Source organism: Salvelinus fontinalis, chromosome 6, assembly GCF_029448725.1.
Source record: "Salvelinus fontinalis isolate EN_2023a chromosome 6, ASM2944872v1, whole genome shotgun sequence".
NCBI lineage: Eukaryota > Metazoa > Chordata > Actinopteri > Salmoniformes > Salmonidae > Salvelinus > Salvelinus fontinalis.
Window position 1 is genome coordinate 31,506,573 of NC_074670.1, and position 23,314 is coordinate 31,529,886.

Consider the following 23,314-nt stretch of genomic DNA (forward strand, 5'->3'; position numbering starts at 1 on the left):
ACGTTTTTTAAGCCTTGAGACAATTGAGGCTTGAATTGTTTGTGTGCCATTTAGAGGGTGAATGGCCAAGACTAAGTGCCTCTGAACGGCGTATGGTAGTAGGTGCACCAGTTTTTGTCAAGAACGGCAACGCTGCTGAGTTATTCACGCTCAACAGTTTGCCATGTGTTTGAAGAATGGTCGACCACCCAAAGGACATCCAGCCAATTTGACAACTGTGGGAAGCATTAGAGTCAGCATGGGCCAGCATCCCTGTGTAACGCTTTTTATTGTGTGTCTGCCTGCTGGCGTTAAGCGGGTTTATCTGTAGTGTAGAAGAGCAGGCGTTCAAATTTAATTAGAAAAAATTATAATAGCCTACATATAAAGATAACTTATTTCTGCAAACTGAAAGAGAAATTCACGTTTGGCCATTGCCTGAAAATCCCCTAAACTCCCCTGGCTGATTGCATCATACAATATTATAGGGAATCCCCGAGCCAGAGCCAGGAATCCCCTGAACCAGAATTACATTGTTTATACGCCAAATCTCCTTTATACCCAGAAAGCAGCCATTCAACTTGGCATTCACCAGCCTTTCAAGTTTAATAATATAAAAATACGATCGTTACTCACCAAATAAGGAGTTTCGATTAGCAACTATTGTCATTTAGGCCTACTGAAGGCTGCAGGCACGGCCGGTATGTAATTTCCAAAAACACAAGCAACCGAAAAAATGCTTATTCGGCACCTCCATAACAAGGTATAAGCATCGGAAAAATACATGAGGTGCCGAAGAGGTCTTTTTTTCGTATGTATCGAACTTTGTTTTAAGTACAAAAAGTGTCTTATTTCAAATTTGTTCAATTACAAGATGTCAACAGACATGGTTGGTATGTGTCTTGTCAAGCAGTGCAAAGTGGTTGTCATGTCCCCATTTTGGATATGTTTGGTTACATTTAGAGATATTCACTGATACAAATTATACAAATATCAGTTTAAGCAAAAACATCACATAGGAATATTAGCTATTAACCACTTCCTCTCCGTGTGATGCGTTTTTCAAAAAAAGTTATCACATTTTTGTTCGCAAGGACTACAATGGCAACGTTAAATGGAGATACTCCTAATTTCAATAATTAGGCCTATGGTTCCTAACGGAATGGCATTTCACAATGGCCATGCCCTACTGGGGTACAGACTAGTTTTCCTTTATTTGATTTAGAAAATGTTCTTCCTTTTTTTTTTTTTTTTTACTCTGGATTGTTGCTTAAAAAGGGCTTGTAAGCATTTCACGGTAAGGTCTACCTTAGGGCTACATCAGTTGTATTCAGCAGATGTGACAAATAAAATGTGATTTGATATTTCACAGCGGTTTAGATGTTTAAATTATTTTCTACACAATGGCTGCTTGTTTTGTCACATTAACAAAAATTAGGTGAACTATTAGAATTTTAGCAACCAGGAAATGGTGGAGCGATTTCTGCATATTGCATCTTTAAATTAAACACCATGACTGTTTTCTCATTAACTGGGAATGTTTGAAATGTCCAATACAACATATGTTGGTGATATCGTTATCAACCAACTGCATAATCCTTAAAAAACTACAATTTTCATGTGCAGGGTAGGCAATTAGCATTCCAAGACTCGTTAAATGGTGACTGTACTCCCTGATTTGGTCTCGTTTTGAAGGTAGCTCATTATGAAATGCTAGCGGCCATGACTAAAGCCATACAAGAGTTGTCTTTGCGGTGTGGTTTGATGTGGGTGTGTTATGTTTGCATATCATACCCTGGTAGGTACTGTTTGTCTTTCCTAAGGCACTGTAGCATCAACACAGCCACTTCCTCAAAATAGGCACTTCCTTAAAACAGTCAGAATTAATCTAAGCTAAATCAAGAAATCTGTAATTAATTTAGATGCTTTTGCAGAGGTCTTAGTTACACAATTTTGAATCTAGCTAAGCTGTTTGGTGCAGTATTTTTCAAGTACAATTGTTGCATGAAAAACTAGTCTGTGCACTGCAAACAGTCTATTGGGTAGGGAAAGTCTGGCTGCATGCTCATGACTGATTTTGAGAACAATAAAATGTATACAATTTCATAATCCGCAAACTGTCAAACTATCATCAATAAAGCACAAGCTACACACTTTATCAGTGCCCAAAATCACTTGCTAGCTAAGTTTCAACTCTGTGTTTGTCAATTAAGCTAGCAAGTAGTAGCTAGCAGGCACACAGTAAGCTTATCAAGTCACTAGCTAGTGGAGATGTGTGTGCTTCGGTGCCGTTTTATATATTTATATATATATATATATATATATATATATATATATATATATACTGCTCAAAAAAATAAAGGGAACACTTAAACAACACAATGTAACTCCAAGTCAATCACACTTCTGTGAAATCAAACTGTCCACTTAGGAAGCAACACTGATTGACAATACATTTCACATGCTGTTGTGCAAATGGAATAGACAAAAGGTGGAAATTATAGGCAATTAGCAAGACACCCCCAAAAAAGGAGTGAATCTGCAGGTGGTGACCACAGACCACTTCTCAGTTCCTATGCTTCCTGGCTGATGTTTTGGTCACTTTTGAATGCTGGCGGTGCTCTCACTCTAGTGGTAGCATGAGACTGAGTCTACAACCCACACAAGTGGCTCAGGTAGTGCAGTTCATCCAGGATGGCACATCAATGCGAGCTGTGGCAAAAAGGTTTGCTGTGTCTGTCAGCGTAGTGTCCAGAGCATGGAGGCGCTACCAGGAGACAGGCCAGTACATCAGGAGACGTGGAGGAGGCCGTAGGAGGGCAACAACCCAGCAGCAGGACCGCTACCTCCGCCTTTGTGCAAGGAGGTGCACTGCCAGCGCCCTGCAAAATGACCTCCAGCAGGCCACAAATGTGCATGTGTCTGCTCAAACGGTCAGAAACAGACTCCATGAGGGTGGTATGAGGGCCCGACGTCCACAGGTGGGGGTTGTGCTTACAGCCCAACACCGTGCAGGACGTTTGGCATTTGCCAGAGAACACCAAGATTGGCAAATTCGCCACTGGCGTCCTGTGCTCTTCACAGATGAAAGCAGGTTCACACTGAGCACATGAGCACATGTGACAGAGGTGACGGAGTCTGGAGACGCCGTGGAGAACGTTCTGCTGCCTGCAACATCCTCCAGCATGACCGGTTTGGCGATGGGTCAGTCATGGTGCTGGGTGGCATTTCTTTGTGGGGCCGCACAGCCCTCCACGTGCTCGCCAGAGGTAGCCTGACTGTCAGTAGGTACCGAGATGAGATCCTCAGACCCCTTGTGAGACCATATGCTGACACATGCCCATTTGTGGCCTGCTGGAGGTCATTTTGCAGGGCGCTGGCAGTGCACCTCCTTGCACAAAGGCGGAGGTAGCGGTCCTGCTGCTGGGTTGTTGCCCTCCTACGGCCTCCTCCACGTCTCCTGATGTACTGGCCTGTCTCCTGGTAGCGCCTCCATGCTCTGGACACTACGCTGACAGACACAGCAAACCTTTTTGCCACAGCTCGCATTGATGTGCCATCCTGGATGAACTGCACTACCTGAGCCACTTGTGTGGGTTGTAGACTCCGTCTCATGCTACCACTAGAGTGAGAGCACCGCCAGCATTCAAAAGTGACCAAAACATCAGCCAGGAAGCATAGGAACTGAGAAGTGGTCTGTGGTCACCACCTGCAGAATCACTCCTTTTTTGGGGGTGTCTTGCTAATTGCCTATAATTTCCACCTTTTGTCTATTCCATTTGCACAACAGCATGTGAAATTTATTGTCAATCAGTGTTGCTTCCTAAGTGGACAGTTTGATTTCACAGAAGTGTGATTGACTTGGAGTTACATTGTGTTAAGTGTTCCCTTTATTTTTTTGAGCAGTGAGCAGGGGGGGGACACAAGATGCTCGCAAATGGGTTTTGGAATATTGACAAGTTGCACTTGGGATACAAGTGCGCTCTGATCGTGTCAATTCTAATTTTGCCCAATAAAGTGGCAGACTCAAGTGATTGATACTATCAAACACATCAGCAAGCACCATTCCATAAAGGGCTTAGGGCCTAGGGTTATTTCAGCATAACATTGTCGATGTGTTGTCTTATGTAAACAAGTGAGGTGCTGTGTAATGGGCAGGTCTGTCTCACTGTCTGGAGGTTCTGGCTGTTATGATTGGATAGAGTGTGCACAGCTAATGGAGCGCAATCAGTACAGCTGCTTCTCTCGTGTGAGTGGGCACTGGGCAAGTGGGCATGACCATAATCTATACTCAACCCATGAGTAAGTGGTGACAAACTCACTTACAAAACTTTTGTTGGACGAGACTGACTTTATGACACAAATTATCCTATTTACACTTTTGTCAATTTTGACACGAATGAATGTTTCTGAGTACTATCAATGCCACATAGTCTGTTTAAAACCAGAGAAGTTGGTTTTAAAGGGCAGTTGACCTTTAAGACAGACTGGTAGGATAGTTAGCCATTGCTAGAATTCAATGGTGGAAGTAACATTTGAGTGTAGTAGAGTTGACTGATGACAATGACATGAATACTGTGTACACTCAGTGACCAGTTTATTAGTACACCCATCTAGAACCGGGTCAGACCCCTCTCTGCCTCCAGAACAGCCTGAATTATTTGGGGCATGGTGTTCAATTGTTTCTCAATTGGTATCAAGGAACCTAATGTGTGCCAGGAAATCATTCCCCACACCAGTACAGGCGTGGGTGGGCCTGGGTGGACACAGGCCCACCCACTGAGGAGCCAGGCCCTGCCAGGCCCACCCAATCAGATTGAGCAAAAACAGAACAATTATGCATTAAAAAAAAAAAAACTCCTCAGCGCTTAGGTCACTTGTTTTGCCCATTTTAACGTTCAATCAAACAGTAACTGAATGCCTGTCTGCCTGCTTTATACAGCAAGCCACGGCCACGTGACACACTGTCTGTAGAAGCGAACCGGGTGGTGTACCTAATTAACTGGCCAAGGAGTATGTATAATACATGACATTTGGATGGGAGCTATAATCCAGTTATAATTACAAAAATTACTATGTGTGTTATTGCTTGAAATCAGGCTTGGCAGCTTTAAATGGGAAAAGATTGCTTCCATATCCCGCTTTTCCCCACTTGCATGAATTTCATTGAAAAACGTCACTTTGCCGTGTGTACCCATGTGCTGATATGCAACTGGTATTTGAGCCTAAGTTGTTTTCACATGACTAAGTTAGCCCTTTGAACTTATGGCTTAGCTTGGGGGAGCTAACACATGTTTTAAGGTCTCAGGAAAGGTCATCACACTAGTGACCATCTCTGAATTTCCAATGCAGCTGTTTTATCTCAATATCAAATAATTTCTGGGTAACAATTAAGTACCTTACTGTGATTATTTTCCATTAAGGGCCAAAAAACAAAAATAGCTTCTTAACAAAGAGCAATTTCTGGGAGTGGTCGGAGTGGGGAATGGAAAACTAGCTGTTATTGGCAGAGAGGTTTGGAACTCTCTTTCTTAATGGTCTAGTCATTAATTTACTGCCTAGATGTCACCAGCCAGGCCAAAACGCCATCCCACCAATTTCAGTCTGTATTTTCAAACACTAAAAGGGCATTATCATAATTTTCACAATTTCACAGTATTATTCCAACCTCATTGTATGGACATGCATATAAAACACAGGTGAATCATGTTTTTCACTGCACTGGACCTTTTAAACTGACACTTTGCCTAGTATGCTGCATAATACAGTGGATCTGGGTTGACATCCTTTCTTGCCGTAAAGTGGATTCCCAATTTCACTCATGTCTTTATTTATTCACTTTTCAGTCGCTGTGTTCACAGCCCCTGTAGTGGAGAAGCTAGTTTCCTACACATGTCAAGAGGGTACAAACACATTTGAAGCACCATTTGGAGCAGTGGATCCCCAATGTGATCAGAGCTGGACCATTGTCAAAAAGGTAATCTATTATACAGTACCAGTCAAAAGTTTGGACACCTACTCACTCATTCAAGGGTTTTATTTTTACTATTTTCTACGTTGTCGAATAATAGTAAAGACATCACAACTATGAAATAACACATATGCAATCATGTAGTAACCAAAAAAGTGTTAAACAAATCAAAACATATTTTAGATTCTTCAATTAGCTACCATTTTCCTTGACTGCTTTGCACACTTGGCATTCTCTCAACCAGCTTCACCTGGAATGCTTTTCCAACACTATTGAAGGACTTCCCACATATGCTGAGCACTTGTTGGCTGCTTTTCCTTCACTCTGGGGTCCAACTCATTCAAAGCATTCTCAATTAGGTTGAGGGCAGGTGATCGTGGAGGCCAGATCATCTGCTGCAGCACTCCACCACTCTCCTCCTTGGTCAAATAACCCTTACACAGCCTGAAGGTGTGTTGGGTCATTGTCCTGTTGAAAAACAAATGATAGTCCCACTAAGTGCAAACCAGATGGGATGGTGTATCACTGCAGGATGCTGTGGTAGCCATGCTGGTTAAGTGTGCCATGCCAATTCTAAATAAATCACTGTCACCAGCAAAGCACCCCCACACCATCACACCACCTCCTCCATGCTTCACCGTGGGAACCACACCTGCAGAGATAATCCGTTCACCTACTCTGCGTCTCACAAAGACACGGCGGTAACCAAAAATCTCATAATTTGGACTCCTCAGACCAAAGGACAAATTTCCACCGGTCTAATGTCCATTGCTCGTGTTTCTTGGCCCAAGCAAGTCTCTTCTTCTTATTAGTGTCCTTTAGTAGTGGTTTCTTTGCAGCAATTCGACCATGAAGGCCTGATTCACGCGGTCTCCTCTGAACAGTTGATGTTGAGATGTCTGTTACTTGAACTCTGTGAAGCATTTATTTGGGCTGCAATCTGAGGTGTAGTTAACTCTAATGAACTTATCTTCTGCAGCAGATGTAACTCTGAGTCTTCCTTTCCTGTGGCAGTCCTCATGAGAGCCAGTTTCATCATAGCTGTCATGAGGTTGCTCTCTTTGGGTACAGCACCCCCCCCCCCCTCTGCACCAGCCCTTTTCTATGCACCATCCCCCTAATTCCCTGTCTCCTACAGCCAGGCTGCTGTGGTCAGAGGTCGTAAATTCCTGGAGGAGATTATCTCCTCATGCCCACAGTATAGAGAGAGAGTGAAGTTTCATAGAGAACAGAGTGAAGTTTCATAGAGAGAACAAAGGAATCTCTTCCACCTCACAGAACTTGAGGTCCGAACAACATTTATGTTCTAGAGAAGGTATAAAAGATCGGTGAAGAATCCAGCTACGAACTGGTCCGTTTGGTACAATTTTGTGAAACTCATGGGAGACAATACGGCAACATTACCATAACGCTGTTTATACAATAGCCTCAGATATGAGGCTTACATCTAATTGTTGTACAGGATAAATGAGGACAGATTAAACAATTTGTGAAATTATGGGATGCAATGTAATGATGTAATGTGAGAGAATTGTATTTCTGTGTAAAGTTTCACATAAGTCACTGGCACGCCCCCATGAACACAGTTAGGACCTGGCGTCATGAGACAGCCTTTTTCTGCTCTTCCGAATAAAACCCACACCTTGAGAATTTCTCAACAGACCATGTTTCTCTCAATTACGAGAGGACAAAGGTTGCAGACCAGCTTACCTCGATAACGAGAGGGCCAAGGTTTGAGGCCAGACTGCTGAATCTTTTAACAATCTCATGTGGTTAAACTCTTAGACTATCGATACCGACAGAATAAGAACAAGTCTTTGATATTAATTACTAGTCTGCAGCTAGGAATTCGATATCATTGAAACGAAGACCGACAACCGCCGAAACATCTATTCTAACCACGACAGAGAGAGAGAGGGCGGACAGTCTCTCCAACGGAAACAAACTTTTCAACAGAGATCCCGACGACACAGAGCGTAAATATATATATTGATTGCAATTGTTCTCGAATGAGTGAGCGTTCATGTGCAAATGATTATCATTTCAATTGTTATAATTAAACTTGTAGTGTCTCATCTCAGTTGACCCCCACTTCCCTTTTTGTCCACCAAGCCGCGATACAGGTTTTTCCCACTAGGGAAACTCCGTTATCATTTCCTTCTAACTATTACCTTGTTATGCATTTCTGTGAATTACTTAGTTAGTAAATAAATGATTTAAGACAATTGATGTATGGATGATTCATAGTGAAGACTGGGTTCGTGCAGATAACCAACAATTTACGACGTTTGGAATGAGACTAACGTGAGGTTAAATAATTCATTAATTAAGAAGACTAATTGATCAGATTAAAATATCTGAAAAGTTGTATTAGGAAAATTATAACTTTGTAATCTGAATATTTTCCTTGGTGCCCCGACTTCCTAGTTAATTACAGTTACATGATTAATCAGTTTAATCGCGTAATAATAATTAGAGTTATTTGATAAGTAAGTCTTCAGTTTAATGATGCCAAAGACATGACATAGCGGTTGATGGTTTTTGCGACTGCACTTGAAGAAACTTTAAAAGTTCTTGAAATGTTCCGTATTGACTGACCATCATGTCTTAAAGTAATGATGAACTGTCGTATCTCTTTGCTTATTTGAGCTGTTCTTGCCATACTATGGACTTGGTCTTTTACCAAATAGGGCTATCTTCTGTATACCACCCCTACCTTGTCACAACACAGCTGATTGGCTCAAATGCATTAAGAAGGAAAGAAATTCCACAAATTAACTTTTAACAAGCCACACCTGGTAATTTGATATGCATTCCAGGTGACTACTTGTTGAGAGTGCCACTACTGTGTAAAGCTGTCAAGGCAAAGCGTGGCACTTTGAAGAATCTCAAATATAAAGTGTTTAATATAAATATGAAGTGTTTAACACTTTTTTTTGGTTACAACATGATTCCATATGTGTTATTTCATAGTTTCAATGTCTTCACTATTATTCTACAATGTGGAAAATAGTAAAAATAAAAACCCTTGAATGAGTAGGTGTGTCCAAACTTTTGACTGGTACTGTAAATGTGATTATGACAAGTAGATACAATGTGAAGTCAGACATTTTTATTAGCACTATATTTTTTACATATCACCATTGATAGTATTGTAATGACCCAACACGAGGGAGCGGGTCTCGAACCCTCGACCTTCTAGCCCGAAGTCCGGCGCGCTATCAACTGTGCCGCAAAAGCATGCTCGAGCGGCAGAGTCGATTTCCGCGCTTATAAACACAGGGTCGTTACACTATCATCAAGAGTATGCAGAGGGGCAGGTGCCATTTCAATTGAGACATGACGTGAAATAATTTTTTCGCTACAGCCCATTGCCTACTACAAAAATGGCCAAGGTGAATGCAGTTTTCCATGTAAGGACGTGTTCTCTGGCAAAGTCATCCTCAGTGACTGTGCCGATGTCACATTAACTATTGGTTGCACCACCAAGGTAGGTCAACTCATACAATTCACCTTCCTCTCCTCTGTTACTTCCTGCGAAGTGCCGACCTAGTAAACATTTCTAAATATTTACCCCTTTCTTTCACAGGGTGGGGTATATGAAGAGACCAGGCTGCACTTCTCAGGTATGGTGGCTCCTGATGTTATTGGTGTATAACACAACCTACCACTGATGTTCATATAAAGCGTTGTTGTCATCATATTGCTCATGTCACTCTTTTTGCTCCATCAGCGATAAACAGACCAGCTGTCTCTATGACAACCACTAACACTGCAAACAATCATATCGCACATTATGGTAAAGTATGTTTTTTTAATATAATGGATTACATTTTGATTGCACAAATAAGTGGCACTGTTATCAAAAAATACATACTAGCGGCACCCTGCCCTTAAGGGCGGTAAATCATTGCAAATTAGCATATTGATTTAATGCAATGCCCCCCTCCTGCAAAACAAATAGCCTATGTATAGGCTATCAACCTTCTCAACTCCGGAGCAACTTGTTGGAGGCTACTGTTTTTGTAGGCACTTGCTTTCTGGACCGTTACAGAAGTCAGCGAGATGTGCGATATGCCCGCTGCTGCTTGTGTCGCTGGGACATGTTTCGTCAGGCTTAAACCATGTTATCCATATCTGTTTAAACAGTAGCCTACAATAGAAAATGAATTGTGTGATGCATAATGATGTACCTTGCTTTATTTCACCTCCATTATTTCAAAGGATTTGAGGCTTAGTTTAAGAGTTGGGAAAAACAGGACTACGGGTCATGAGATAAGACGTTGAAGATTTTCCACACAGGCCTTCCATAGACTAAGTGCTGCAGCGCAGTTGATAGGATACTGTACCTTGGATACCGCAGATTGCTGGCCGCATGTTGCATCAATATTAGTATTAGGATGCATAATTGCCATGGTAATTTGGAATGTCCAGTCCGTAGGCGTGAGACTCTGTTTGGACACGGCCGTGGTGGCAGCCTGGCGCGCAGTACGCACCTTACGACTTACCACCTCATCACTGTCATCTTCTCTTGGGCGTCCCTTTAGTGGCCTCTTATTGTTATACCCACTGAGTAGCTGAACCTGCACTTTTATAGGCCTAGGCTTTGCCTTGGCAGTGATATGACATAATTGCATTGACAAGATGCAATAGTAACTGTGCCAATCCAAACCAGTGTTGTGTTTGATACCACCTAAATTGAGACCAATTCAAAACCAAGACAAATCGAATCTGAGTCAAGACCAAGACCAGGAGGGGGGTTAGGGGTCCGATACCAAGACCAGAAAAATGCGAGTCCAATTCAAGACCATTAATTGTGTCAAATCTCCAGCATAATAAAAGCTCAATGTCCATTATTTCTGTGTTGACATGTATTCTTTAGACATTCAGAATGGTAAAAAAAATATAGGCTGACAGAAAATAGAGCCACTACAAATTATCACAAACAAAACAGGTCTATAATGGATGAAAAGACAAAATATGTTACGACTTACCTCAGTTTCCCCTTACTAAAAGTGAGCATGCAACTTTCAAACAATGTCCCATACTCTTCCCTACCAGCGAATAATTTCTGACAAGCGCGACTATTTGAGGATGCATTTCTATGAAAGTAAAGGACATTAGTGTTATGAGTAAAGTAGAAAGCCCAGGTTTCAATAGGAAATAAGATATGTGTCATGAAAGGAGTGTGGTTATTTGGCCTGGCGAATGGGAGCTGGTAATTATTTAGAGTTTTTCACTCTGCTGGTCTCGGTTGGTCTCAGCAAGAAATGATGAGTCCTCACTGTCCGAGACACAAACATTTTACTTCGTCTTGAATGTGACACCGAGACAAGACCGAGACTCTCAATACAGATGTAGGATCTTCATTTGATCACTCCTTTGTTGCTGAGAATGTACCTGCACAGCAGGACATGCAAACTTGTGTATTAAAGGTTTAAAAAGTATTCTAAAGTTTGTTATTTCCAGATTTGATTTGCCCTAAAGAAGAATTTATCAACCCGTACAAAAAATGTCCATTAATTATAATACACATAATAATTCACATTTCCTGTTGCTGCAGGATTATTTTACTGCTGTTGCAAACTGGCTCAAATTAAGATCCTATATCTGTATGTGGTCTCGAGATGAGACTCTGTTTGGAACTACTTAACAAAAATACACAACACAGCGGAACATAAAGTGGACAATATCACGTGGGAGGATGATGCACTTCTTTTGAAGCTTAGAATCATTAGCTTATTATAATATAGATCAGAGCTCTATTACTATCAAAAACAAGTTTTGATGTTACAGGAAAATGCCTGATGTTCTAACTACAATGAGAGATTTTTAAATAAACAATAACTTATTACTTAACTGTCTTCTGTTTATATTTTAGGACTTTGGACATTCCTGATCCTTATGATCATACAATTTGTACTGTAGACGTGGTCTGAGGGGGCTCTCACATTGGGGACCAACAATCTAGAACCAACAAAGAACCCAGATGACATCCTTTATCCTGCCAATGAAGAACAGTTGGGCATTTGTAGTTGGTGGGACACTACACCAGCTAACATCAAAGTTGAACAAATAATATTATAAACATTTATCTACTCAGGACCTTTTATTGCTTTCTAAAGGAAGAATAAGGCTTCTGCTGCCATGTCCAGACTCTAATTGCATGTTTTAGTCTCATTGATGTCTTCTATGCACTTTTCTACCTTTTTGTCTCAATACTCTGCTACCTAAACCAAGTGTACCTGTATGGATGAGTGATGTTTACATCATGTAGTTTCACCTAAGAGAGGAAGAAAGAAAGCCATAGTGTTTTTTGACAACACAAAATTCAACAATGTTTCTTGCTGCTGACCACCTACACTATAAACTGCACTGTCTCATCATGCTGTGCCATGTAGACAGTGTTGTTTATGAAATATATTTATTAAGCTATTTATTACCTATTAATTCTAAAAAGCACAAATGACAAAGTATGACTGTACAATTAGCTAGAAAAACAAGCTGTGAACTTGTCCGTTACAAGCCAATCATCTCTCCCATGGACCATTTGTTGTCACAAGATGGCAGTACTTCACTATGCCTTGGGACCAATGTCAAATTGTATGTGTTAATGTCCCATCGAATTACGGAATATATTTTGTGAGATTAAGAATATGTATTTTAAAGTAGTCTCCTTTTAAAAAAACATAATACTTTGCCTTGGACCATTTTGTATTGGTACAAATATAGCTACACCTACTCACCCCTAGATCAGAGAATAAGCTTAGAGACATGTGACTCAATTGATTTCACCAGAGAGATGTACTGTACAATAGTGTTTATCACTTGGTAATAATAATATGTCTTTACCTCCCTCCAGTCCATAAAACCAAACACTTTTATATGAACTGACAACCATCATTTTACACACATTAAGAGGAGCCCTTTTGAACACAAGCAGCGTTAAACAAACATTTTAATAAGGTTTATTTTCTTGTCCGTTGATGTCGTGTTTAGCATGCTTTTGATGAGAGATAATCACCCCTTTTCATGCTCTGCTCATTTTCTAATCTGTCCTGTGATGTGGTGGTGATGCATTAAAAAGAATTGTCTCCAAACATTGTAACGCTTTTGTATCAGGGTTTTGATTGCCAACACATGTACACAAAAGTAAAAATGTTAAGAACACGTGTGTGATATGCTTGAGTTTACAGGGATATATTTCCGCCTTGTAATGTGTTGGATGATTCTCAATGAGGATTGACAATGACAAAAATATCAATTAAGAGGTGATAGAGTTTAACATCCTGTTCATGTGAAAGTTATTTATGCAAAATAAATCATGTACATGAAAATCTATTTAAAAATCAAAACCGCCATCCAATGAATATAGTAAATTCATTTAATCAACAGACATTTTGTGCTGTCCTACAAATCATTGCCAGATTATTTATTATGCAGTATTTGGAATTTATATAACACATTTCAATGTGTTATTTTTAACATGAAAACGTTTATATTGATCAATGTTATGTCTGTGAACATTTTATCTAAAACAGTATTTCAGAACACACAGTACATGTGCTTGTGATACTTAACAAAATTATTTACATCACTTTTTATTTTCAATGTATACACAGCATTGTTGATCATATCAAAAACAAAACCTGACTGGTAGCCAGAGACTCCTGCAAGTTTAATTTTCTCCCAATTTCTTTGAAACAGTTTCTCAAGCCCCTTATAGTTTTGCTTGGAGAAAGACTATTTTCTTTTTTTGTTTCTGCATAAAAAATTAATAATGTATTGTTTTGGCCTAGCAAAAAAAGTTGAATTATGCCTAAACATTAGAGTTCATTGAGAGCCTTGCTTGGCTCAGATGGAATGCAGTCAAGGTTGGTTTCATCTCTCTGTACAGAGTCCAGCGTGTTTCACCAAACCGTTCCAACACTGGTGAGCCATGGAACAGTGCTCAGATCAATTCCATTTCAATACAGGAATTGAATTGGACATGATTTCAAAAAGATCAATGCTGTACACATTGAGTTTTGATCTGGGAATGGAGCAATGTCAAGGGAATCTGGATGTGAATTACAGATACTTTCCAACAATTCTAAGACCAGCAATGTTGAGGTAGACCTGAGAGTTTCACACCAGTGGAAACAGTGTCCTACCTCTGAGGCCTTGCTGCCCATTGTGTCCTGGCAGACCTTTACCAGGATCACCTCCCTTTCCTTTCAGACATTTTGTTCCTGTGGAGTAGAACAGAGACCATGCCTAATTCAACTCTGAAGCTATGCCACTACAAAGGTGCTCCACTCATTTTCACTTGAATTTGCCTTAGTGATCAGGTTTTAGTTTACCTGGAATGAAGTTTGGAAGAACTAAGTCTATTGTTTGGATTACATACCTCTTTCAACCTCTGCCCCCTTCTGACCATCCACTCCTTTGTCCCCTTGGATGCCCCTGCCTCCTTTGACTCCAGCTTTGCCCGCTTTACCCTGAGAGAGAGCGAGAGGTCAACAGAACTTATCATCATTTGGAATAAAGGCCTTCCTTAGTAGATAGGGGTTGGTTTGGGGGCTGTGTGACTCATGGGTTTGCCTGATTCTCCAGTTGGTCTCCTGGTTCCAGGCGGCCCAATAAGTGTGTGGTTGTTGATGGGGCAGCCTTGGGAACACTTGGCCTGGATGGAAGCTGCATACTGGGAGATCTGGACTGTCACCACTCTTTTACACAGCTGCAATACCTACTCATCTGTCAGCCCAGGGCCCTGAGGTCAAAAAGCTGGCAATCAACCAAGCAAGTAATCGATCGATTGATCAATCAGTCAATAAAAGTTCATATGTGTCAATGTAAAATAAAGGGGAGACCCTTCCTCCAGACAGACTGGAGATGGCTCCTGGTACGCACAGGGGAAACTGGCACTCCTTTAGGTCAAGAGCCACCTTTGAAGCCCAGGTCACCACCTGGACCTGGCTCTCCTCTGGAGCCTCAGTCCATTTCGTCCAACAATGCCATCAGGGCCGATGGTACCTCTCTCCCCTTGCTGCCATTCAGAGATGAGGGAAAGGAGAGAGACAGACAGAGGGGGGACACTGTTCAGTCACTGAACACAAAAAGTCACAATTTAAACTCAATCTCGATACTTCTACCTAATCAAATCATTTCATTCTCAATACTTCTACCTAATTAAATCATTTAATTCTCAATACTTCTACCTAATTAAATCATTTAATTCTCAATACTTCTACCTAATTAAATCATTTAATTCTCAATACTTCTACCTAATTAAATCATTTAATTATCAATACTTCTACCTAATTAAAACATTTCTATTGGGATATTATGATATAACAGGAACTCAACACTACAGTATGTGCTGTTGTGTCTGTTGTCATCTAGGAACAGCATAAAGTGTCAGTATTGCGGTTTTTACATGACATAAAATGAGTTGGGGTGAAAAAACTCATACTTTCACAAAATGGAGTTTACAAACCTGTCCTTTGTCACCACGCGCTCCAAAACTTCCCAGTTTGGAAAGAGGAACAGAAACATTTTTGGTAAGAAGAAAAACAGACCCACTACATCAACGGAAACAGGAAGTAGACACATGAGAGAGTGACGTGGCCTCGGCATTGTCAAATGATTACCGTGTCTCCTTTCCCTCCCTTCACACCAGTTCTTCCAACCCCGCCCTGAGGAAGGAACAATCAGCACATGAGACGAGTCAGTAAGATGCCATGGCAATGGCAAATACACACACACACGCTTTATAATGAGAACCTTTGTTCAAAAATAGGAATTTAGTTCAAATTCAAAGAATGCCATAACATCTCTGACCATAACAGCTCTTTAAAAAAAATACTAAAACCAGCATGACCATCTGTGGTTTTACATGACACTGAAACCTTTTCAGGGACTTTACTAACATATCTGATACCTTCCTTGTTTAAATGTCAACAATAACACATGGGTGTCTGTCCCATCCCCCCTGATTAGTATGTGCATATATGTGCCCTCCGTATTGTCCTTGTTAATTATTGTTCCAGGTCCGTTGGTCTTGTGAGGACCTGTGCGCTGTTGTATCGGCTTATGTGTTACCGTGTTAGTGTGCACTTGTTATTACGGGTCTCATCCTGTGTATTTATTAGAGGTTTACACTTCGCTCTTTGGTTTGGGTTACAGCCCTGTGTTATATATATTACGTGTTTGTTTTGGGCTTCGTCCCCGTAATGTTCATGACGTACACTATTTTGGGTAGTGAAATAGAAAAAAACTATTTCATATTCCTGCGCTTGTCTCCTATCATTGTACAACGTGACAAGCTCCTACTCTCCCACATCACGATTCCCTCTCGCGCCCTAGGACGGAAGACTGGCCATTCATCACAAAGTATTAATTACAGTTGAAGTCGGAAGTTTACATACACTTAGGTTGGAGTCATTAAAACTCGTTTTTCAACCACTCCACAAATTTCTTGTTAACAAACTATAGTTTTGGCAAGTCGGTTAGGACATCTACTTTGTGCATGACACAAGTCATTTTTCCAACAATTGTTTACAGACAGATTATTTCACTAAAATTCACTGTATCACAATTCCAGTAGGTCAGAAGTTTACAAACACTAAGTTGACTGTGCCTTCAAACAGCTTGGAAAATTCCAGAAAATAATGTCTTGGCTTTAAAATTTCTGATAGGCTAATTTACATAATTTGAGTCAATTGGAGGTGTACCTGTGGATGTATCTCAAGGCCTACCTTCAAACTCAGTGCCTCTTTGCTTGACATCATGGGGAAATCAAAAGAAATCAGCCAAGACCTCAGAAAAAAATTTGTAGACCTCCACAAGTCTGGTTCATCCTTGGGAGCAATTTCCAAACGCCTGAAGGTACCATGTTTATCTGTACAAACAATAGTATGCATGTATAAACAGCATGGGACCACGCAGCTGTCATACCGCTCAGGAAGGAGACGCGTTCTGTCTCCTAGAGATGAACGTACTTTGGTACGAAAAGTGCAAATCAATCCCAGAACAACAGCAAAGGACCTTGTGAAGATGCTGGAAGAAACAGGTACAAAGTATCTATATCCACAGAAAAACGAGTTCTATATCGACATAACCTGAAAGGCCGCTCAGCAAGGAAGAAGTCACTGCCCCAAAACCGCCATAAAAAAAGCCAGACTATGGGTTGCAACTGCATATGGGGACAAAGATTGTACTTTTTAGAGAAATGTCCTCTGGTCTGATGAAACAAAAGTATAACTGTTTGGCCATAATGACCATCGTTATTGTTGGAGAAAAAAGGGGGAGGCTTGCAAGCCGAAGAACACCATCCCAACCGTGATGCACGGGGGTGGCAACATCATGTTGTGGGGGTGGACAACAAAGTCCAGGTATTGGAGTGGCCATCACAAAGCCCTGACCTCAACCCTATAGAACATTTGTGGGCAGAAAAGAAAAAGTGTGTGCAAGCAAGGAGGCCTACAAACCTGACTCAGTTACACCAGCTCTGTCAGGAGGCATGGGCCAACATTCACCCAACTCATTGTGGGAAGCTTGTGGAAGGCTTCCCGAAACATTTGACCCAAGTTAAACAATTTAAAGGCAATGCTACCAAATACTAATTGAGTGTATGTAAACCTCTGACCCACTGGGAATGTGATAAAAGAAACAAAAGCTGAAATAAATCATTCTCTACTATTATTCTGACATCTTATATTCTTAAAATAAAGTGGTGATCCTAACTGACCTAAAACAGGGATTTTTTATTTGGTTTAAATGTCAGGAATTGTGAAAAACGGAGTTTAAATGTATTTGGCTCAGGTGTATGTAAACTTCCGACTTCAACTGTACATGCTAAAATTGCCACTTAACTTAATACAATATCTGCCTATTTTTTCCCAGCAATTTAGCCCCTGTCAATGTGGTGCGAGAGTTTGTCTATCACGTTATAACTATAAAAGTTGTTTACCAACCATTATTTTACCAGGTATATTGACCGTAACATATAGTGCACTACTTTCTCTTGTACACTAAGGAGCCCAGGGAAGAGTTGCATGGTAGAGGTGAAGAATGTGCCTATTTGAAAGCTTGAAAAAAAATGAGTAGGTCATGACATGTTTTCTTTTTTTTAAGTTGCTCTCATGCTAAAAAAGGTTGGAGACCCCTGTTTTACACCATTGGGGATAGACTCATAGCACACACATGTGGAACTGTTATGTAAATATATGTGAAATGCAACAATGATGTGACTATATCAGTTTTAAAACCGTCTACTCTCATTGACTGTATTGTGTGTCATGAATCTCCCCCACTCCAATATCTCAGAAATTCTTGATGTTCTTCACATGGATGTATTAAAAGGAGACATGTAAAATGCCATACAAAAAGCCTTTTTGTAATAATGTTTGTGCTTTCATTATAATAATAATAATAACTTGTATTTAAGTGCTTTTCATACACTATGCTCAAAGCTCAATGTTACCTTATTTGGAGGTGATCTTCCTCTCTTGAAGCCTCTCCAGTTCCATTTCCCATTCATTTATTGACAAATGTTATGCTCCGTTTATATTTCAGGATCAATGATATTGTTGGTCCTGTCACCTCTGGTTATCTAGATCATTGTGATCATCGGCCGTTACTGCAGATCTCGTCCAAATGAAGATGAGGGGGCTTCATCCATTGTGTAGTCCCCCCAAAGGATCTAGATGACGTCCTGTTGGGACATCTATCCTGCCAATGAAGAACACCGAATGAGGCATTATCTTAAAATTGAGCCAGTAGGATTATTGACAGGTAATCCTTTCGGGACTGCTGCTCTACCTCTCAAAAGGGAAAGAAAATCAGCTTTTAGACCATTTAGGTTTTTAGTTTCATTGCAGACCGATGAAAATGATGTAGTTCTGTGAAGGACTCAATGTTATGCACTTTCCTGCATTCTCTTTTCTTCCGATACTCAAATAACCCCCTACAGTTGCTCACCAGTGATGCCGGTGATGTTTCACCTAAGAGAGGAAGGAGAAAAGCCATAGAGATGTTTTTGTGAAAATGTGTTCTTGCTGCTAACATTTGAAACTGCACTGCATCACAATGCTGGGACATATAGCTAGTGTTGTAGTATTAATGTAGTAACAAGTATTTCCAATCTACTTATTGCTCAGTTCATGTGAATATGACAGATGTATGAGTGTAAAATGAGAAAGGTATGGTATTTCTAGGTATTTTTTCCAACATTTCAGTTGAGTAATTGTTACACTGTACATTGCCATTTATCTCTTACATATTTGTGTAAAAAACAATGTTAATATAACAGTTAGAGTAGATGTTAGAGATGCCGAGCAATAATAGAAAGCGCTCAAGGTTCATCAGTTCATCTTGGGCTTGGAAGTGATGAAATGAACTGGCAATTGGAAAATTACTGGTCTGAAATCCTAATGATATTGTGCCCATGAGGAAGGTACTCACTTAACCTGTGGGACCAGTGTCAAAATGAACAAGGCAAAAAAAAACAAAAAAAAACGTATTTTTATAGTGTCCACTATCTACTCTGCAATTTGTTATTGGTACAGAAATACATTTCTTGTTGAAGTTACAAGTTCCACTTACCCCTAGATCAGACAATAAGCTTAGACAAGTGATTACATGAATATGTTGATATCAAGCTTATTATTATTATTGTGCAATAATGTGTTGAGTGCTATGATCAGACAGTTGTCATGAAAAAGGTCACTGTTATTGTATATGTGTCACACCATGACCTTAGAGAGACTTTTTATGTCTCTATTTGGTTTGGTCAGGGTGTGATTTGGGGTGGGCATTCTATGTTTTGGCCGGGTATGGTTCTCAATCAGGGACAGCTGTCTATCGTTGTCTCTGATTGGGAACCATACTTAGGTAGCCCTTTCCCTTCCTTTCAGTGTGGGAAGTTGTCTTTGTTTGTGGCACTATAGCGGTAAGCTTCACGCTCGTTTTTGTATTGTTTTTGTCGGCGTCATACTAATAAAAGGGAATATGGACGCTCACCACGCTGTGGTTTGGTCCAGTTCTTTCGACGGCCGTGACAATATGACCCATATCCATGCACTCCTCATGTCAAATCTGTCCTGTGATATGGTGACGCAATACATTTTATTTTAGTTATTCTATAGTATTAAATGATTTTTAACTACATGGAATTTCATGTTTGTAAAGGATTAAAATGTTCAATGTTGTTTAGATCACATGGCTTAACCTGGCTTCCATTTTATGCTGTGTGATGTTACTTTGTAATGTGTTTGACAATGACAGAGACCTCACACAATTGTTTGTCACTCTAAAGATTATTAGCAAAGAGGTATTTATGTATTTTAATTGTTAAACAGCTATCCAAAAATATAATTGTGATCATCCCAATAATTGTGATCATCCGACTCAAAATTCACCTGTAAATGTTGTAAAGTCAAGGTACAGTATATAACTAAAATAAAAAATTACAGAAGGTGTCTTGTGAAATAGGTAGAGATTTGTTAAAAGCCATTTAGCACCTCAAACATCGGATACAGTTAGTTACAAAATGATTTACAAGGCTTCTTCATTTTCAATGTATCCACAGAATTGCTGATCATATTTAAAAAAAACTGAGATTTATACAAGTTAATTTTCTGCCAATTACTTTTCACCAAAGCCCACTTTCATTGTGCTTGGAGGAAAATGAATCAATTCGATTTCAATACCAGTCAATACAGGAATTGAATTAGCCATGCAATTCTAAAAGATCAATGCTGTTCACATTGGTCATTTCCCAACTCAATGTCAACTTCAATTCCTGGGTTGACTCAAATGTAAGTGGGATTAATCCCCACGTTGCCATGAAGCAACCCTCCAGAATGATCCCTCATCATGGACCATTCCTGCACCCCTTCCTGAAGCTCCTTATTGAGGTTAGATCTTCGGGCTTAGATCGTGGGTCCCTTCACCAGGTCCTGCTGCTTGCGCATCACAGGTGTGTGAATGCAGCAGACGATCAATCATTGCTGGAGAACTGCTGTTCTAGCCTGACTTTGTACTGCTGTTTGGCTGCCTGAGTGAAAGGGTATAGGCTACTGTTTCATTTCTTTGAAAAGCCTAAACATCTTAGCTCTACAGTCCAAGCCAGAGGGTTGTCTGCCTCCATCTGCTCTAGAGGTGAACTCTTCTCCTGGAAAGTAAAAGTATTGGGTTGTTATTTTACCTGAAATGCACAAGGTCCTCTACTCTGACAATTAATCCAAATATAAAAGGGTAAACGTAGTTCGTTTCTAGTAATCTCTCCTCCGTCAGTCTTCTTCTGGCTTTATATGGCGTTTGACAACCAACTTTAAGGTGCATTACCATCACCAACTGGGCTGGCGTGTGGATCGCAGTTCATCTTTCAATCACCCATGTGGGTATATGCTCTGAAAAACCATTGAGGAGATGGGAGAAGCTGGACTTGCAGCGCATAAAGCGTCTATTTTAGCGCCTGGCTACGCAGGCGCTCGTTGATGCACGCGAGCAGTTTGGATGAAATTGTTGAATAACAGGTATGTGTACATTTATTTTGTCACGCTCACACACATAACGCAAGCGGTGTGGTCAGCATGATAGACTCGTTGCTCAGCTTCAAATGTGCCCTAGTCTTTCTCTGCATTTCCTCTTCACATTCAAGTATACAATGAGCCCAAACTAGCAGGATAGGCTCTCACACACAGACATGTTTTATGGAACCCTGTCTCGACCAGTTTGGCCCCAGAGTGTAGATCAACATTAAATCTTTCTTCTCAAGGGGTGCATCTAGAAGTGGTTCTTGTGGATACTTCTTACTCCTTTGCAATAACATATTCCTTAGGATGACCTATGGTAAAGATGAGGATTATTGAGTCAATAATATGAAGACATTTAAAAGAAAATTAAATACATGAAAACCATCACCATAAAATGTTTGTTTCTTTTATCTGTTAAAAAAAAGAGGAACAGCTGGCAGTGTTTTGGAACTCACATAGCTGATGGTGAATATCAGCAATGCCGCCACAAGCCCCACAATGGAAAGAACTAGAATGGTATCCCTTTCTTCTGATTGGTCTGTGGACTCAAGGCAACCTACAAAAAAATTATCCACAAATCTTTGAGCATCACTGGAAACATTTGTAAAATATTTAGCAGCATAGATGAACTCTCTGGGTCCAATCTAAAACACTCACATTCAGTATTCAGTAGGTCTACATACCAAAACAAGCACACAATGAGAGTAGAACACACTCACCTGTCACTCTGAGGTGAACTTGGCCCTCCTGGTTCTTCTCTCCTGCAGGTGCTGCCAGAAGACACTTGTACCTCCCGCTATCAACAGCCGTTACATTGGGCAGCAAGATATCGAAAGAATCATCAGCCAAAAGTTCCACTTTACGCTCCAGGCCTGCGTACCATAGGGTGGTGCTGTTAGGTGATAGCCTCTTCATCAATAGACCAGACTCCTTATTAGAGGGCTCCTCACCCAGCTGGGAGAAGAGGGTTTGAGGTTACTCTATGCCCTTAACAGCTGGTCTGGGACCAGTGCTGTATGTTCTTTGCATAAATTGCACTTATACAGAATTTGGTCAGATGGTTCAAAACACAGTGTGCTATCACAATAATTGAAAGCTTACCTTATACCACCTCACCGCTTGGTATTGGACCCCAGGCTTACATATTGCTTTACATTTCAGAATTGAGTCCTCTCCACAAACTGACTTCACCTCTTGTGTAGGCCTATCCTGTGTGAGGCCACCTTGCACAGAGGCAGCTTTAGACAAACACAAGGTAAATCATTATTTCAGGTGAGCCTGCCTCATTGGAATATCAAATTCATTGTTAAAAAGAAATGACAACATACCTAATATGCAGACGAGTTGAAAAATCATAATTGTAGTACACAGCAACGAAGATGACGATTTAGAACAAGAGAGTAGCAGTTTAAATACTCCCGAAAGAGAAGTTAAACTGGGATTTCCCCGTCTGCGTCACAATCTGAAGTGCGCGTGCACTCCCTCCACCCACATGACTGATTGCGAATCTGCAGACATGAGACTGCTTACCACCGCTCTTTGCAAAATAAATGTGCACACAATATACCCACATGGGTGATTGAAAGATGAACTGAGGTGCGCCATATAAAGTCCAAAATTAAGAAGAGATTCTTAGAAATGTACTAGGTTTACTCTTTCATCTGTAGGTTAATTGTCAGGGTAGAGAAACTTGTGAATTTCAGATAAAATAACACCCCAATGTTTATATCCCAGGGCAAATTAGGTAGCTAAATTGGCATGAATGTTTCAGGGGTTTTGACCTGTCTCCAAATTAATATAGTTGGTTCAGAGTTCGTTTTGATATTTCCACGTGCGTGCCCCG

General features: G+C 40.5%; 3 protein-coding genes across 4 annotated transcripts in view; all 3 read right to left on the minus strand.

Annotated features, from left to right (window-relative positions):
- The window catches only part of LOC129858598 (CD83 antigen-like), a 17,871-nt gene extending 3,239 nt beyond the window's left edge, over positions 1 to 14,632 (minus strand). Inside the window, exons 1-3 of the mRNA XM_055927922.1 lie at positions 14,534 to 14,632; positions 14,340 to 14,430; positions 14,084 to 14,181 (exon numbers count right to left, since the gene is read on the minus strand). Coding sequence (XP_055783897.1) covers positions 14,084 to 14,181; positions 14,340 to 14,430; positions 14,534 to 14,632 — 288 coding nt within the window. The remainder of the gene's footprint in view (positions 1 to 14,083; positions 14,182 to 14,339; positions 14,431 to 14,533) is intronic.
- LOC129857667 (collagen alpha-1(XXVIII) chain-like) overlaps positions 12,244 to 23,314 on the minus strand; it is a 30,974-nt gene continuing 19,903 nt past the window's right edge. The window contains exons 22-23 of one of the 2 annotated variants that reach the window (XR_008759937.1): positions 14,340 to 14,978; positions 12,244 to 14,181 (exon numbers count right to left, since the gene is read on the minus strand). Coding sequence is in view for 1 of the 2 variants with exons in the window: in XM_055926142.1 (XP_055782117.1) it covers positions 14,892 to 14,978 (87 nt within the window). In the remaining variant the exon portion in view is untranslated. Of the gene's footprint in view, positions 14,182 to 14,338; positions 14,979 to 23,314 lie in introns of those variants that run through there. The other variant, XM_055926142.1, reaches the window with a different exon arrangement.
- LOC129857668 (CD83 antigen-like) lies at positions 20,232 to 22,908 on the minus strand. The gene is made up of 5 exons (XM_055926143.1): positions 22,800 to 22,908; positions 22,573 to 22,709; positions 22,191 to 22,425; positions 21,927 to 22,027; positions 20,232 to 21,782 (listed from the first exon to the last, which is right to left on the minus strand). The coding sequence occupies exons 1-5, from the start codon at positions 22,825 to 22,827 to the stop codon at positions 21,630 to 21,632; spliced, it is 654 nt and encodes a 217-aa protein (XP_055782118.1). The 5' UTR covers positions 22,828 to 22,908; the 3' UTR covers positions 20,232 to 21,629.